General features: G+C 51.1%; 2 protein-coding genes across 6 annotated transcripts; one reads left to right on the forward strand and one right to left on the reverse strand.

Annotated features, from left to right (window-relative positions):
- Window positions 1-572: 572 nt before the first annotated feature.
- atxn2l (ataxin 2-like) lies at window positions 573-9,357 on the forward strand. 4 transcript variants are annotated; one of them, XM_018764588.2, is made up of 23 exons: window positions 573-1,193; window positions 2,262-2,301; window positions 3,051-3,107; window positions 3,649-3,720; window positions 3,830-3,995; window positions 4,180-4,301; window positions 4,382-4,473; window positions 4,563-4,784; window positions 4,909-5,297; window positions 5,394-5,480; window positions 5,700-5,855; window positions 6,007-6,087; window positions 6,187-6,239; window positions 6,493-6,806; window positions 6,916-6,985; window positions 7,073-7,222; window positions 7,338-7,398; window positions 7,484-7,647; window positions 7,754-7,886; window positions 8,007-8,098; window positions 8,221-8,397; window positions 8,489-8,666; window positions 8,762-9,357. In XM_018764588.2, the coding sequence occupies exons 1-23, from the start codon at window positions 1,063-1,065 to the stop codon at window positions 8,818-8,820; spliced, it is 3,066 nt and encodes a 1,021-aa protein (XP_018620104.1). In that variant the 5' UTR covers window positions 573-1,062; the 3' UTR covers window positions 8,821-9,357. The 4 variants fall into 4 exon arrangements, with proteins under 4 accessions (XP_018620104.1, XP_018620105.1, XP_018620107.1 ...); XM_018764589.2 differs by having other exon boundaries at window positions 5,763-5,855; XM_018764591.2 differs by having other exon boundaries at window positions 1,166-1,193; window positions 3,027-3,107.
- A 586-nt stretch (window positions 9,358-9,943) lies between these two features.
- lat (linker for activation of T cells) lies at window positions 9,944-15,759 on the reverse strand. 2 transcript variants are annotated; one of them, XM_029254481.1, is made up of 13 exons: window positions 15,405-15,759; window positions 13,612-13,729; window positions 13,440-13,482; window positions 13,309-13,349; window positions 13,126-13,186; window positions 12,977-13,026; window positions 12,830-12,871; window positions 12,626-12,683; window positions 12,110-12,186; window positions 11,976-12,014; window positions 11,741-11,800; window positions 10,911-10,975; window positions 9,944-10,668 (listed from the first exon to the last, which is right to left on the reverse strand). In XM_029254481.1, the coding sequence occupies exons 2-13, from the start codon at window positions 13,715-13,717 to the stop codon at window positions 10,639-10,641; spliced, it is 672 nt and encodes a 223-aa protein (XP_029110314.1). In that variant the 5' UTR covers window positions 13,718-13,729; window positions 15,405-15,759; the 3' UTR covers window positions 9,944-10,638. The 2 variants fall into 2 exon arrangements, with proteins under 2 accessions (XP_029110314.1, XP_018620109.1); XM_018764593.2 differs by having other exon boundaries at window positions 13,117-13,186; window positions 15,405-15,758.
- Window positions 15,760-16,355: the final 596 nt, after the last annotated feature.

Genomic DNA, 16,355 nt, shown 5'->3' on the forward strand with positions numbered 1-16,355 from the left:
CTCTCTGTGCCTTTCTCTCTCTCTCTCTCTCTCTCTCTCTCTCTCTCTCTCTCTCTCTCTCTCTCTCTCTCTCCTTTCTCCTCTCTGTGTTGGGACCGTGCGTTGAGGTGGACACTGTCATCCACCCGTGTGTGATTAGAGCTTCAGGTACTACATTGACTATTAATTATATTGATAATATAATATAATTATACTGAACCAGTCTGCCTGTGTGCTGTGTTTCCTCACTCCGTGTGTGCGGAGATGAGGGGATCATTATGGCCTGGGAGGGTCATTCCTCTCTTCCCCGTGCACGTGCAGGCCGCATGTCAGCGCAGAAAGTGGGGAAATGGAAGCGGGGTTGTGGATTACCATACAGTGAACAGATACTCCTGCAGCGGACAATTCTTCGCAGTGCCCCTCGAAAAAGGCGGGAACCGGTGCTAAATGCTCAGGAATTCTGCAGTTTCCCGCTTGAATGTCGCTAATGACGACACGACACCCAGGAATGGGCGCGAGCCCACTCGCTGTACGTGCTGGAGAGAGCGCACGCGGGCGCGCGCACTGTGCGTACGTGCACGCCCCCTCTCGCCTCGCAGTCCGTCGCGTGTCGCGTAGCTGAAGAGCGGGTCTCCAAAGTTGGTGGCGGCAGTTTCCTTCGCGGGGAGGGTGGGGGGGGAAGATATATTTTTTATTACTGAACTCACTATTCACGCTTTCACCTGGAATCATACATTTTATACGGGCCGCCTGAGGTGAGGCGACAGTTCCAGGTGCAGAAGAATAAACTACCTGACTGACGGACGTACGGAGTCACAGCGCTAGTCTGTTAGCAACCCGGCATGTCATTCAAACAAGCCAACCTGCCTCGCGCCACTACTGCTTTTATAGTTTTTGCACACCACTAACTTGTGATATTAATCTAAGTTAAAGTTTGAGGTAACTTCTTACTTTCTTTGAGAGCGTTCTGCATTAAACTTCAAAGGGAGTTTAACAGCTAAGTGAGGAGTAGGGAATCGTTCCGGGAGACCTGCCAGCCTGGCTGAAGGACTTCAGCGTGTCACTTCGGCGAAAAGGAGGTGAATGAACCGGCTGATGTTGAAGCAGCACCAGCCCAGCTCCAGCGGCAGGAAAGCTCTGAATGGGACTTCAGGCCCTGCAGTAATGTCTTCCATGGGCACCGGTACTAACGCCAGCAGAGTGACAGCAGGAAGGTAAGAGACCGCCGGTGTCGACTATCAGGAAAGCCCGGTGCTCTCTGAGGCTGGGCAGAGGCCTACCGGCCCGAGCCGGTAATGTAAGTGGGTGTGTCATGGAGGCGGGGCGTGGTTTTCTTGTTTGACGAATTGGAACAGTATCTTCTATGACGACCGGACATTCTAAGCCAATCCGATTCCTGAAACGTAGTGGCGTAACAGTGGTGAAACTGCATGATAACCTCGGTGCGCGAGAGCCGTTTTGATTGAAAGCTTCTACAAGCCAATAAGAAGAGAAGTTAATATAAGTAACAGAAATTTTGTCCAGTAGGATTTTTGGAGGAGGGTCTTGAATGGATTACCACGGTTTTTTTGTTGTTGTTTTTCGAACCCTCTGAAAGAATCGTGTTTTTGTGGCTGAAATGTTGTATGGCTAGTGAGCGACACGTAGAACGAGAGGGATGCAAACACCAAATAAGTATTTAACTTTTGTGTCTTCTCGTGCTTCTGGAATATCTTTCTGGTTGCCTTGCGTTTCTGTTGCTACTTATTTCTTGGTGCTGAGCTGCGCTGTGCTCGGACGGATGCTCGAATCCTGACTTGCATCTCAAAGGGAGTCTTGAAAGGCACAGTTGAAATTCTAGTGGTCAGTCTTTGTCGAAGATGCCCGAAGGCTTGCTTTAGCTCCACGGTGTTTCACACAGTGCCCATCCATTGCGACTATTAATAATGGATTTAACAGTGTAAGTAAAAATTATGTGATCATGTTTGGAGTGAGGTTTTAAGTGATGACAGCGGGTTGAGAGTAATCGCCGCGGGACCCATCGTAGCTGACCTTCTGCTTGTGGTAATGGAAAGCAGTTTTGGTTCTGGTTTGTTGCATTGGATTAGTTTTTCCACTTGTGGTTATTGTTCTCCATAAAGCTTCAGTCTAAAAAAAAAAAAAAAAAAAAAAAAAAACTTGATTATATAACATTGACTTTGGTGTGTGGTCTCCTTTTTGTGTGACAGTGTAACCCATTGTTGTGTGTACACCTAAGTGATTCAGTTCTTTGCTTCAGTCGTGATTTTTTTTATTAATTTCAGGAGCCGAAACTCAGTGAAACCGCCCTCCCAGGTGTCTCCGGTAAGTCACTGCTGGCCCTTCTGTTATTCGGTGTCATACAGTGCACTCTCTGGGGCAGTAAGAGGGAAAAGTCCTTTACCAAGAAAGGTACTTAACCTAAGCTCATTCAATAAAATATATATTCAGCCACTCAATGTGAGTTTGAAATGGTTGGGGCTTTTCAGATGAAAAGATTGCATTAGAAGTTTACAGCAGTACATACGACACATGACGGCAAGTCCTCCAGTCTTTTCAAGAGAATTTGCTCATACTAGCTTCAAAACGGAACATGTCACTTTGATGTGATGTAGTGGTGAAGGACATGTTTAGTTATTCCTCCCCCCCCCCCCCCCACCATTTCCCTTGAAAAAGGCAGGTTGTATGACTTGAAGTACCCTTTAGTTACAATGTTGTATAAATACATTTAACATCTATTGATTAAATAAATGAATAAATTTAAATGTAATTCCATGCTCATGCTGTGTGACAAAAATCAGTGTGAGTCCACAGACTACAGGTGCTGATCAGGGCTTGTCAAAGTGTTGGACAAAGACTGAAGTTTTGTACTGCAGTGAAGGCAAACATACTTAGAGTGTTCCAGATGGGTGCTTTTATTGTTGGTAATTAAAACCGCCAGGCTGATAACTAAGGCAACACAGTCTGTCATTTGTACCCCTAGAGTGTGTCAGCAAGCATTTGCCAGCTTGTATGCTCACTTATGTGTGGCGAATGTTCCAACTGAACAGTGACGTTTCCTGATGACTCGGCAGGTGTTTGATGGAGTCTACAACAACGCCAGGATGCTGCACTTCCTCACAGCTGTTGTGGTGAGTGACTTGTCACTCTTGTACCGTAGCCATACCATTCTCAAACCGTGACAGTTGGTTTGAATGTGTGAAATGAAGAATGGGTTGACAGGAGTCAAACACAATTATCCTCTGTGTAGTAGCTCCACATGTAGTGTATATGCATAAAGTCCCGTCATTTTTATGTCATTCAATATTATTATTTTGTTGATGAGGGGGGTGTGGTGGCACAGTGGGTTTGGCCAGGGCCAACTGTGTGGCAGGTCCGGGGGTTCGAGTCTTGCTTGGGGTGCCTTTTGGCAGATTGGTGTCCTGTCCGGGGTGTGTCCCCTTCCCCTCCAGCCTTGCGCCCTGTGTTGCCGGGTTAGGCTCCAGTTTGCCGTGACCCTGCTCGCAACCATCGGTTTCAGACTCTGTGTGTGTGTTCTTGATGACTGCATGGCTGCTTTGCTGACAAAGTGCAGTGTTCTGGAACAGCCCATGTAACACAAAGAATTAGTGCTTCCTCTTTAGTTTGGCTCCAGCAACAACATGACTCACCTGTGTATGCTGATGCCGGCAGGGCTCTACCTGCGACATCCGTGTGAAGAACGGAAGTGTTTACGAGGGCATCTTCAAGACCCTTAGCTCCAGGGTAACTCACATTGTTCTCAGTGGCTGTCCTTGTCCTTCATTCAACTTTATGCTTCTTGTTTCTGTGTGATTCTGGTGAAAGATTGATTCTGTGAACTTCTACCCTGCAGTGTGAGTTGGCTGTGGATGCAGTGCACCGCCGATGTGAGGAGAGTGGTGGGGACATTTCCTCAGGGCCGCCTCGGAGAGAGGAGATTACTGATACCATGGTGTTCAGCCCCTCTGACCTGGTGACTATGACCTGCAGAGATGTGGACTTGAACTTCGCCACACGAGGTACAACAACCTGACAGGCATAGAGCATCCAGCAGGGGGCATGTTAACTTAAAGTACTTTGGAAAAAATGTAACACCTGAGATCTGGTGTTAAATCCATGTATGTTTGTGTAGATTTGTTGTTACATCCATGTATGTTTGTGTTTATGGACGTATTTCAGTGCTCATAACCTTATTGTGTTTAGACTCCTTCACAGATTCCGCAATCAGCTCATCCCGAGTGAACGGTGAGCACAGAGAGAAGGTCCTGCAGCGGTGGGATGGCGGTGACAGCAATGGGGACAGCTACGAGCTGGAGGCTGACGCTGTGAGTGTTGTCAGTGTGCTGCGTGTTTGGTTCTGCCCGCTGCCACCCATCAGTCACACATCACATCTTTCTCTGCTCAGTCAAACGGTTGGGATGCCAACGAGATGTTCCGCTACAACGAGGAAAATTATGGCATCAAGTCAACATACGACTCCAGCCTCTCTATGTACACGTGAGTGTTTTTACTGACACAGGCATGTGACAGTGGTTAGGATCAACATCTACGCTTGACTATTGATCTCTTACTTGCTTCTTTGTCAGGATGCCTTTGGAGAAGGGCAACTCAGAAGGCTACCGCCAGCGGGAGGCCAGGGCCACCCGCATAGCCAATGAGATTGAGTCCAGCCCCCAGTACCGGCACCGCCTGGCTCTGGAAAACGAGGATGGCAAAACTGAGGAAGAGAAGTACAGTGCTGTAGTGCATGAGCGGGACAGCGGGGAGAGGGAGAGAGGCCAGGAGAGCCCCAACACAAGCAACAGCAGGTGAGCTGGCTGACTCAGTGAGAGGAGTCCTGTCTTCCTTCCTTCTTTTTCTGCCTTAATTCTGTTTCTAATTCCTGGTGGTTTTTAGCTGTCTGGATAACCAGCCTTTCCTTTACTCCCCCAGGGAGGGCAAGTATGTCCCCATACCCCAGCGTGTCAGAGACATGGGGATATCAGCAAGCAGTATGAGGACAGATCGCGAAAGGGAAAGGGCCAGTGGAGGAGGGCATCCTCCTGTCCCTAGTCGTGTAGGCGGTCCTCATACCAGTCGGCCCACTATACCAAACTCCACCTCCAAACATACTCCACCAAGCCCTGGCTGTCAGCCTGCAGCTCCTTCAGAACGGAATAGCCCCCACCAGAGGGGAGGTGCCAGTGCGGCTAGCCCTTTTGCTTCTACTTCTCAATCCCGATCCACAGAGGCCCCCATTGCTCCTGCTACCAGTCCCCCTGCCTCACATCCCCTTGTGAACCCAGAGCCGTTGTTCGAGTCACCCAGGCCTGTAAATGGATGTAAGTAAAGCTTAAGTCAGATACAGTTCAGCTTTCCACTCTTTATAGTGTGTGTATATGTGATTTTGTGTGTGTGTGAGACTCTCTTTGTCTCAGTGTCACCTAGAATGTCACCTAAAGCTCAGAGACCCACAGAAAACAGCAGGAACCTGAGGGCCTCTAGCACTCATGTGGCCTCTGCAGGTACCTCCTGCTCTTCTCTTAATTTCCCCTCTCATTCTGTTTGTGGAATGCTTGGATATTGAATAATACTCGTAAGTTACCAAGGAATGTTATATAATACCATGGGTGCATATTTAGCTGTTTAGATCGTATAAATGCATCAAATTCCAGTATTTATACTGAAAGTCGAATTAGTTTTAAACCCCTATATGTATACTTTCTTTTATTTAAATTCCTTAGCCTCTTTCTGCATACTGGTAGTACTAGCCTCACGATCTCCAAAATCCACTATCTCTTCTCAAGACTCCCCTCCTGCTCAGTCTTACCTGGACACCACGTCTGTCACCATGGCAACCGCAAAACCTTCTGGCCCAGCCCCTCTCTTCCCAGTGGATGGTGAGCGCTCAGCCCATATCTCCCCCTGCCAGTGCCTTTGCATTTTCTTTCTTCATCGAAACCTGCACGTTCTGAGAGTGTGCATATTTTCTGTTTTGTGTTTATTTAGTTGATTTTTACAATGTGTCCAAATCCCATCCCTCCCCCACAGTGAATGAGATCCTCAGCTCTGCAGGACAGGAGCGAACAGCAGAGTGTGCGACGAGCCCATCTGATGCCAAGAGCAATAAAGGTGTTTCTTTGCTCTCTCCCTCTTTCTCTCTGGGTGTGGTGTGTTCTGGAGAGACGTGCTGGACCGTAATGTGTGCTTTGTGTGTCTCTGTTCCTTCAGTTCAGCACAGATCCCAGATAGAAGAACTTCGGAAGTTTGGCAAAGAATTCAGAGTGAGTTCCACTTGCCCTCCGTCTGCGTGTGTGTCTGTGCTTTTGCTCCTTGTTCTATCATTGGAGTATAACCATGACTAATCCGTCTGGTGTGTCCATAGCATCATAGAAGTACTCTCAACTACCTTTTTTCATTTACTTTTTAAATACAAAGAGTGAAGGGGCCTGTGAGGTGTTATGTACCGAGCAGCATTAGGAAAGAGCTGCTTGCTTCTGCACACCTGTAAAAACCAGGTCTTTTGTTCCTGTACAGCTGCAGGCCAGTGGTGGGATCCCCTGTGATCCCAGCAGCAGTGCAGCCACACCCAGTGACACTGCCCCACTTGGCCCCGTTGACTCCACCTCAGCTACAGACTCCAAGCCAAGCGTACAGCCGGAGCCTCCTCACGCCCTGACTGTTGAGGAAGATGTTGCAGTGGGAAACGAGGAGACTGTGGTCGTGGCCTCAGCCTTAACACAGTCTGTTGTTGCAGACAGGCAGTCTCCATTGATGCTTCAGCCAATCAGGACCCCAGGTGGTGAAGAAGCTAGACAGGAAGTGGCAGAAAGGGCAGAGGAAGTGATAGAGTGAGTAGAGGAGGTTAACGATTGGAATTGGGCTCAGCAAGTTGTGCTCCTTTGTGAACAGTTATTTGAGAGCTGGTCTGGAGCTAACTGGTGTGTATCTGTGTGTTAGTCAAGTGAAGAGATCCACTCTGAACCCCAACGCCAAGGAGTTCAACCCCAGCAAGGTGTTGATGTCACTGGTGAGCTCATGTTTGTGTCACACGCTCAACTTTTATGTAATGGCTAACCATTAATGACGATTGCCATTCTGTGTCCTGATTGCACAGTTTAAGCCCACCTCAGCCCCGACGCCACCCCGGCACACCCCGAACAGCCCCTCAGTGTTGTTGCAGACTCAGCCAGGCCAGGGGGCAATATACAGCTCCCCATACCTGTCCTACATGTCCCCAATACAGATCCAGAGCCATTCTGTACAGGTACTGCCACTCGTAGCACGGTCACCTCTGTCACCTCTCCGATTCAGTGACTGTCAGTTATTTGTTATTTCTTTTGTATCTTTGATTTGTGGGAACATTGCGCTGTCTGTCTCAGGCCCCCCAGGTATACCATTACATGTCCACAGTGAGCCAAGGAAAATACCCCAGAGCCAAGGGTAAGTGCAGATGGGTCTGAGCCTGTGCTGTCTTTGCTCTTGTTTTCATTCATTTGCATTAATGTTGTTCCATCCTTCACGCTAGGCTCCGTGGTGACTCCACGTCCTGAGCACAGTTCCTCAGCGCCCCCTATGCTTCAGGCCGGCCCATCTCTGGTGGCTTCACCTTACCCGCAGTCCTACTTGCAGTACGGTCCCCAGCAGTATGGGCAGCAGGTGCTGCCAGCCATGGGTCACTATCCTGGGCAGGTAGGCTCTTCTAAGTGTTGTTAAGATGGGGGGGGGTGTGTGGGGGTGTGTGTTTGTGGCACTACGATTGTAAACTTGACAGTACATTCTCCCTTTCTCCCTAAAGCCCATGTACTCCATGCTGCAGAGTGGGACTCGCATGCTGGGCTCCGGTGGACACGCTCAGGCACTGGGCCCTGCTGGGCCTCCGTACCCAGGGCAGAGCGAGGGCCCCCCTGCACCACAGCCAGCTCTGTATGGTACGTTGCACTGTCAGATGTGTAGGGGTGGGGAGTTGTCCTCTGCGCCAGTGTCACTCTGCTGTGGATGTAATGTTCAGTGACTCAAGGTGACTCTTGTACCCCCGATTCTCTCTGCAGCTCCTCAGAGCTTCTCGCACCACCCACCACAGCCCTCCAGCACCCCAACAGGCAGCCAGCCCCCCCAGCACACAGGCCCTGCCCCTGGCCAGGTACATACCAGCAAGGTGGCTACAGAAGCTGTTGTTCAGCAGCTGAGACTGACAATTGATCACCGATGCAGCTGATGAGCACTTGGCATGCAGCTGTTAACACTGACGTTTGCCCTTCCCAGTCTGCGCAGGCTGGCCCCCAGGCCCAGTCGCTGTATGGGCCTCTTTCTGCACCCACCCCTCCCAACATGCCCCCAGGACACACTTCCCCCCAGGGTTCTTACCCCCTGCAGGGCTACAGTCTGCATGGACCTCAGCCCATCCATCACACATACCCCTCACTGGGGCAGCTGGCCCAGGTAAGGTCCTGTCCCGATGAACCGCTGAAGCCCTCTGCATGGCTTGCGTGACCTTTCTGTGAATCTGACAGATTACCCCCTCGCCTGGCAGGCTCATGTGCCTGGCACTTTGGCTGGTCCCCACCACTCGGGAACACACGGTGGAGTGATGCTGCTTCATGCTCCTTCAGCCCAGCAGGCCCCCAGCTCTGGCCCCCAACATCCGCAGCACGCCCCACCCCCACAGCAGGGAGCCCACCCTCACTACGCCTATATCGGACCCCCCTCAGGTACGACGCCCTCCTGCTGGGCTCATGCTGTTGTCAGGTGGTGGCAGGCGAAGATGAAAATGGAGGAATCGGTTCTTTCTGTGTTCCATTTCTAGCTGTGCAGGTGCAGGCCCATGCCCCGCAGCAGCTCCCTTTCCATCCCCCAGGGAACTGAAGCGCACAAGAGGGGGCATGAGACCATTGCGGAGGGACCAGAGTTCTCTCAGCAAGACCACCGACCACCCCACCCCCCACCCCCCATCCCGCGCCCCTGCCTTCCAGCGGCCTCAACATGTGTAGTTTCCAGGCTTGAGCCCAGCAGCTCTCAGATCAGCACAGTGTGTAAGCTTAGCATCACAAATCCCCAACATACACACACTCAGCCACATGCAGCTCGCTCTCATGTTCCTCTTGTTGCAGAGGGGAAAAGTGAGTGGAGGTAAAACTGAAATAAATAGGGTTTTTGTCTTTTAATCTGTTAATGTGTTTTTAATGGGCCAGAAGCAAACGGACAGGCTGCTGTCCAGTGTCCTTGTTGCTGAGAGGAGCGACCGTGTTTCAGTAAACAAGGTCCCATGTGGACAGGAGCAAACTGAACTGTGTTGTCTACATGTGAGAGGGGAAGGCCAAGGAATTGAAGAGAGATGAGTTTGTTTTGGGTTTTTTTTTTTTTTTTTTTCCCCCCCTCGCTTCCCAGTCCTCATTCTGTCTCTCCTTCTCCACAACTCTTTTTTTTCTTTCATTTTTCAAATAATAAAAATAAAGGTTTTAAACTACAGAACGCTGCTGCATTTGCTGTTGGAATTGGTCTTGAACCGTGTGTCTCAGTTCCTCACACTACATGGAGCCTTTAGTCCCTTGTGAGTGTATGTGGAGCCCTCTTGTGTTCAGAGTGACTTCATACCTGCTGATCGCCTTCAGTTGAGCTACAGAAAACCTTTCGTTTTACATTTAGTAATTTGACATTTCTCTCCGAAGCAACTTAACGCTGCTAAGCTTTTTACAGTGCTTATCCCATTTCCACGGAGGTGTAACTTTTACTGGAACAATTTGGGTAAGTACCTTGATCAGCGGCACTACAGGAGCAAGTGGTATTTGAACCTGGTTCTTTCAAGTGGAAGGCACCAGCTCTAACCAGTATGCTACTTGTTGATCCTATCATAGATTCGTGAGGCTGCTGGAGGAGCTGTATTACAGTAAGGCGCTGGCCAGGCAGACCACGAAGGTGGCTGGAGAAGACCGCATGTGTGTAACAGAGGAGCTCAGCTATCAGGTATAAAGACACAGGAACCAACAGGCGCAATGAAAATGTTTATTTAAAAATTCGAATGACATCCTAACAAAACAGTCCTAAAACCCAACCTGTGTTCAGTGTTCGTACCCTTGTGTGCTTTTCGACCGGAGCCAATCAGGGGTCATCGACACACCTCCCCGCGATACAAAGCCAGAGCTCCCAGCTTTGTACGCGTGCTTTTGAAACATATACGTATGCAACATGTTAATCCTGGAATGACATGATAATCGCATAAATACAAAGGAGCACTGGTAATGTAGGTAAAGGGCTCAAACCAGTCTGAACTTGAAAGTTATTTGACTCAGCGCAAGGGTATTTACATTTATAGCAAAAATGTTCTGTTGACATGGTACTAAACATTAAATAGAAAAAAGGTGAAAATGACCCATTGTAATAATCAAGTGACAAATCATAAAACATTCTCAGGACTCGTCAGCAATTCATGTGATTTAAAAATAAAAAGGGTAGTTGCCAGAAGCCTCTGTGTCAGCTGTGAAATGTACTGTTGTATTGGGAAAGGCTGCTTTGTTCTCGGTGAAACGTGGTCTCAGTGGTGACCCTTCCAAGGTATCTCAGGGCATCTTGCTGTGGTTCCAAACGCAACTCCGTTTGCCACCCTGCAGCCTGTGCGAGAAAAGCCTAAACACACCCCTACACTGTCATGCAGCTCGAGGCCCACCCCCCTCGCTCGCTCTCGTCTCAGCAGATGGAGGCGGGGACGTCGATGAACTGCAAGAGAAGAGTAAAGGGCTTGAAGCCGCAGTGCTGCTGCTGGTGCTGCCGCTGCAGGTGAAGGTTGTGTGGAAAACTACGTAAGAGCCAGGAAGAGACTGTGTTGCTTGTGTGAATCATCACATGCTGAACAAAGATCGCAGCTGGGGTGGACAGAGCCGCCTCGAGCCAGGGGTGGAAAACCACGTGGGAGGCTGCGTTTTGGGGAGGGGCAGGCACGCTGTGGGAACATTGCTTACCACGCTGGTGTTGACGTAGTCGGCGCTGGTGTTGCCCTCGCTGTCGATGCTTTCGTGCGACATCCCTGGGAGCGGCGGAGAGCAACAGTTAGCGACAGTGAGCCACTGCATCGGCATCCGGTAGCAGAGCGCTGCTATGCTGACGGATGGGCTGAGCCCTGGTGGGTGGGCACTACTGAACCAGGGAGGGGGCAAAGTTACCTGTCCATGGAAACAGCAACTGAGAGCGACCGGTGTCCGGACAGTGTCTACAAACTACTTAATGGCTCGTGTGTCTTATTCGTATCGAGCAGTTTCAGCTCTATCAGTTATCGATAACTGCTTGTCCAGGGCAGGAGCACAGTGCTCTGTGCACAGCACAGCCTCTCCTGCAAGCACAGGCTGTGTGGCTGAGTGCTCACTAGACAGGATGTTGCTACGTCGCAGGGCAATCTCTCTCTCTCACACTCGCACACACACGCAGTATAGGTACCTTGGAGGGACCAGTTCACCTGAGAAACATCTTTGGACTGTGGCAGGAAGCGTGAGCACAGGGAAGACCTTCGAACTCCACAGGGACTAAACCGCACTGAGACGTGCAGTAGCGGTACCCGCTGAGCCACCGTGCAGTCCATCATCATTCCGTAGAAGCAAACGCGTCTTAATTGCGCCCGACATTGTAGCATTGCAGCAGTCGAGTGTGCAGAGCAAAGTCCCGTGTTACATTATGTCTTTCCAGCAAATTCAAAAGTGTGAGTTCGCTCCCCTCCCCCTGCCCAGCTTAGACAACAGTTTCAGAAGCATCTAAATGTGGAAGCTGCACTTAAGTGGCGGGGGGTATTTTGACTGACCTGGTGTTAAGGCAGGGGCATTGCGGTCTGGCATGTTGATGTAGTTCTCGCTGTTGTTGTCTGCAGACACACAGCACAATCAGTGATGTAATAACAGCGCAAAGCTGGGCCCCCCCCCATGCCCACTCTGCTTTGTGGACACATGGGGCTGGAGCTCCTCACCGCGTGCCAAAGAATCCAGCGTGAAGCCACCGCTCATCACGCCTAGCATGTGGCGCGAGAGTGGAGCCCTTACCAGAGTTGTCATCCTGAACGTTCACGTAGTCCTCGTGACCTGTGGGACAGGCGAATGCAGCAAATGAACGATAAAACGAGCGTGTCCTGACACGGGTAAAACGGTGTGACGGCACACGTGCACCAGTAGCCTACCTGAGCTCTGCACGGACAGAATGCTGTTTTGCGAGAGACTGACGGAAACGATGGGCACCGAGTCCGGCAGCACCTCTCTGAGAGGAAACGCACACACACACAGGAGAACAAGTTTTTTTTAATTTTTTTATTTTTGAAATGTATATTTAGGTTCTCTTGTGACACTAAGGTGTGTGAACAAGACCAATTTTTTTTACATTTAGAATGAAGTTAATTGTGGTGATGTGTGGCCTGTTTTAGATGGACATACAGTCAGATAAAACTTAGTGAACTTTTATGGAACAAAAGTACACAGCACATTTACACTGAAACGCAACATGCTGGAGTCACGTGACCTGTGGGCGCGCTGTCTCGACACATGCTGACAGTCCTGTCCAGGGGACTCGCTGCATATGAAAGCTCGTTCTTATGGAACGGAGCTCATTTTGAGCCCAGTGTATTATGGCCGTTATTAGTATATTTATTCACGGACAGAGGAATGCGGTGTGGACTTTTCATACGAGTCCAAAAACTCACATGTAGTTGTCCGGGTTGTCGTCCGGGTTGTCGTCCGGGTCTTTGTTCACATAGTCATCTGTGTCAGGTGCACAAAGGAAGAAAAATAATTGGATCATTTTCAGTGTATGTGTTGAGGAATTCTGAGTCACTGCGCACCCTAACCCTCCACCCCGTTTCCTACAGGCGAACTTTGAACGCCCAACTCCGGGATGGACACGGTACCTTGATCGGAGCCAGGATTCTCGTAGCTGGGAATACTTTCTCCTGCAGGGAACAAGATCCACGTCAGCGAGCGAGTAAACAGCAGAAAATGAGGGAAAGGGACGGAGAGGACAGAGAGGGCAGCGAGGCGACGTGCCGGTGACTGACCGTCGTTCGTCGGCGTGAAGGAGGAGTGACGATTCGCCTGCAGTGGAGAGCTGAGACAGATGGTAAAAGCTGTTAGGACACAGGCTCGAACACTCGTGTAGCGTTTCGGTGTGTGCGCGGCAAAGGCGGGAGGGACCCACGTGGCGTACAGTTGGTTGGAGGACTGTCCAGACCCTGAGCTGCGGATGGGCGGCTGGTACATCACCGTGGCTGCGGGACACAAGAGCGGAGAGCGCTGTAACTCTTTGGGTCACATGTACAGCATCACACAAGCGCCCCCATTATTCACCACCGCTCATGAAAACTGAAGAAGGACGACTTCAGATAGTTACGTGCTGGTCGTACAACCCGGAATCCCGGCGTCGGCTGGTACCTGGTGGACAGGGAGAGGGGGGTTATGTGATTTCGGCGGGACCTTTGGCCGACCTTTAGGGGGCCCACTGAGAAACAAGGTGCTGCTTACTGTTCGTTCGCGTCTCCGTCACGCAGGTTTTGAGGGATGGAAGCTGGACGACGACAACAGCAACAACAACATTATTGAGCACAACGCACGGCGCGTCTCACCATCGGCCCCCAGTTTGCCCCCCTTCCCCCTCCCTCCCTCTCTCTCTCTCTCTCCCCGGCTCCCTCCTTACTGCGGTTCCAGGGGCCTCCGCAACGGATGCACAGGCCGGCCAGCATGGCCACAGACACGACGAGCAGGGCTCCGTTCATCAAGGCATTGAGGAGTGCTTCTTCCATCGCAGCAGGGGTCTGTGGGCCACGAGAGCAGAGGGCTGTGTCAGCGCTTTGACCTTTTTCACAGAGGCCAGAGTGACGTTCTTGCCCGAGCCTTAACCGCCTCCTTCGGATCCACTTGCGTGCGCTCTCTGAACGTGCGTCACCGTTAGCGTGATTCAGGATCCACTGTCTTTGTCTAAAGCTCTTCGTCGCTTGCTGATGCACTTCGGGACACTGCAGGCTGGAAGTCGTTTTTGGGAAAAGCGCCAGGTGCGTAAACGTAAATATGCTTTTTGCACAGGGCAGAGATACCATGTTCATATTCATAACCATGTTTCACACACAGGGTAAAGGGGCCCGTTCACATCTGAGCCTGACGCATGTTTCTTGGATCATTTCTTTCGAGTGCTCCAGTTCCGAAGACCCTGTCAGTGCATCACAAGCTGCTGTTTGACAGGATTTTTCCACGGTGAGATGTTTCTTCTGCTTGCTCTCTCTCTCTCTCTCTCGCTCGCTCTGTGCGGTTGAATTCAGTTCTGAATTGTCAGGAAACGGATTTCCTGTATTTTACAGCGAAATTAATCCAGGGCCTTTTCTCATATGTTGAACCCAAGAGCGCGCATAACAATACACACCATTTACACACATGTGCGAGCAGACACTGTGTTTCTGAGCCGGGCTGGACGCGTGCAGCTGTGTGCCGAGCTCCGCTGGCATCGCCGAGGCCACCTGAGAGGAGACGCACCGAATGCCGCGCAGCTACCGTTTCAGATCTTCTCGCTCCCCACACACTCGCAGAGATAAAACAGCACCTCGTAAACACTTCGAAATGGCGGTGCTGCCCTGCCGCCGGAGCACACACCCTAACGGGAGGTTCGAGTAACGTTTTAACCTGGAAGCCCACTACTTCTCCCAAAAATCCTCATTTCACACTCAGGGATTACATAGAGCCTGTAGGTGTGAGGACAGGGGACACTGGTGTGTGTTCTCCTCAGCTGTGCATACCTGTGTGTGTGTGTGTGTGTGTGTGTGTGTGTGTGTGTGTGTGCTGGGTGTCGCAGCTCCCTGCAATCCTCCATCTCATACTGCAGGTCAAGTGCAGAGGCCTCCAGGCCGCGAGTGCAGCGTGACTGTATTCCAAAGGTACATCGCAGGGTCTCCTGGGGTTCCTTTCTTTCTCCCCAAGGCTGTGTTCCACACCTAAGATGTGCGTGTGAAACAGGCGAAGACACAGCGGAGACGAGCAGGCATGGGGGCGGGAGGGGAAGAACAGTCACGCACACAGAGAGACCGTCCACAGTTAGGAGGAGCAGCCCTCGAAATGCCTCACCGCACCGACGAGGCTCGTGTCGAAAGGACACATTTATACGTGTTTTGTGCACCTTGAGATCATGAATTCAGAGCGATGTACGTCTTACTGTGTCAGTCGAGGGAAGTACCTTGATCATGGCTACCGCAGTAGTGAGCAGGGATTTGAACCCGCGACCTTTCCATTGCAAAAGTTCTAACTGTACACTTTACATACCAAAGACACCAGAGTAAAGTAGGACACACAGATCCTGAGAGAGTTGATATTGAGGCCAAAGTGACCCTCCTGCCCAGCGGAGACACGCGATGCCCGAAGATGAACCCCCAGCCCAAAGGGCGCGGAACCTACCAGCTGCTGGAGGCGCTGGTGCCGGCTCGTCGAGGTGTCGGCGGTACTCACGGGTTGCGCAGGTGGTGGCCGGTGGTGCTGGTGACAGCAGCTGGGAGCGGAGCAACGGCGGTGGCGGCAGTGGCGGTGGGATCGGGCGCTAGCCGTCCACACGGGCTCTCATAGCGCTGCGAGCGCACGGTCAGAACCTGAGCTCCGCCATCTTGGATGGCGCCAGCAGCGTTGACGGTGGGCCTCTCTGCTTCGCTCGTCCTTCTCTCTCCGTACACCTGGGCCCACGCCTCTCCCGTCTCGCATCCGAGCTGCTCTCCCTTGTCCTCGACTCTCCTCTCTGGGTGTCTTCTTGCTCCGACCACCTCCTGCCCGTCTCTCCGCCCTCGCATGTAGACGACTTCTGTCGTTTCCCCTCCCTCCCTCGCTTGCTCGCTCACTCGCTCCCACCGCCACTCTCTGCCTCTCTCTCTACCCTAAAACCGCTCCCTGGCTCCTTTATCGTGCCGATCACAGCAAGTTCTTTCAGCATCTCCGAGCTGTAACGTTTTCCCGAGCAGGCCGAGCCGCCAGCCTCCAGGAGCACCAGTCCGCCACCAAAAGGTGCTTTTTACACACGGATTTGGTGGGCTTTCATATTTCATAATGTGCAGAGAGACAACTTCTCACAGCTGCATTTAGTGTGTCCAAGTGTGTGTTTGGGGACAACAGGTAGCGTAGTGGTTAGAGCTGCTCCCTTTGGACCCAAAAGGTGACAGGTTCGCATCCCACCTCTTGTAGTGCCCGTGAGCAAGTACTTTCCCTAAATTACTCCAGTGAAACTTGACCATGCTGTACGAATGTGGAAATAATTATGAGGAGCTGGACTTTAAGTTGCTTTGGAGAAAAGTGTCAGATAAATGTGTCTGTGTGTGTTGACCTCTGGCCCCTTTTCAGGTATTACTTTTTTACTGTTACAGTGTTTTTCACCTTTACCTCTGTTCAGCAGAGCTGCTGACATGGTTTTATCAT

Source organism: Scleropages formosus, chromosome 8 (genome assembly GCF_900964775.1).
Source record: "Scleropages formosus chromosome 8, fSclFor1.1, whole genome shotgun sequence".
NCBI lineage: Eukaryota > Metazoa > Chordata > Actinopteri > Osteoglossiformes > Osteoglossidae > Scleropages > Scleropages formosus.

Coding starts and splice junctions, on each gene's coding strand:
- lat (XM_018764593.2), bottom strand. CDS start 13,717: ATGGAAGAAGCACTCCTCAATGCCTTGATGAACGGAGCCCTGCTCGTC. Junction 12,684..12,829: donor GAATCCTGGCTCCGATCAAG/GTACCGTGTCCA, acceptor CACCTGACACAG/ATGACTATGTGAACAAAGAC. Junction 11,801..11,975: donor CGTTCAGGATGACAACTCTG/GTAAGGGCTCCA, acceptor GTGTGTCTGCAG/ACAACAACAGCGAGAACTAC.
- atxn2l (XM_018764588.2), top strand. CDS start 1,063: ATGAACCGGCTGATGTTGAAGCAGCACCAGCCCAGCTCCAGCGGCAGG. Junction 3,996..4,179: donor CTTGAACTTCGCCACACGAG/GTACAACAACCT, acceptor TATTGTGTTTAG/ACTCCTTCACAGATTCCGCA. Junction 4,302..4,381: donor ACGAGCTGGAGGCTGACGCT/GTGAGTGTTGTC, acceptor TTCTCTGCTCAG/TCAAACGGTTGGGATGCCAA.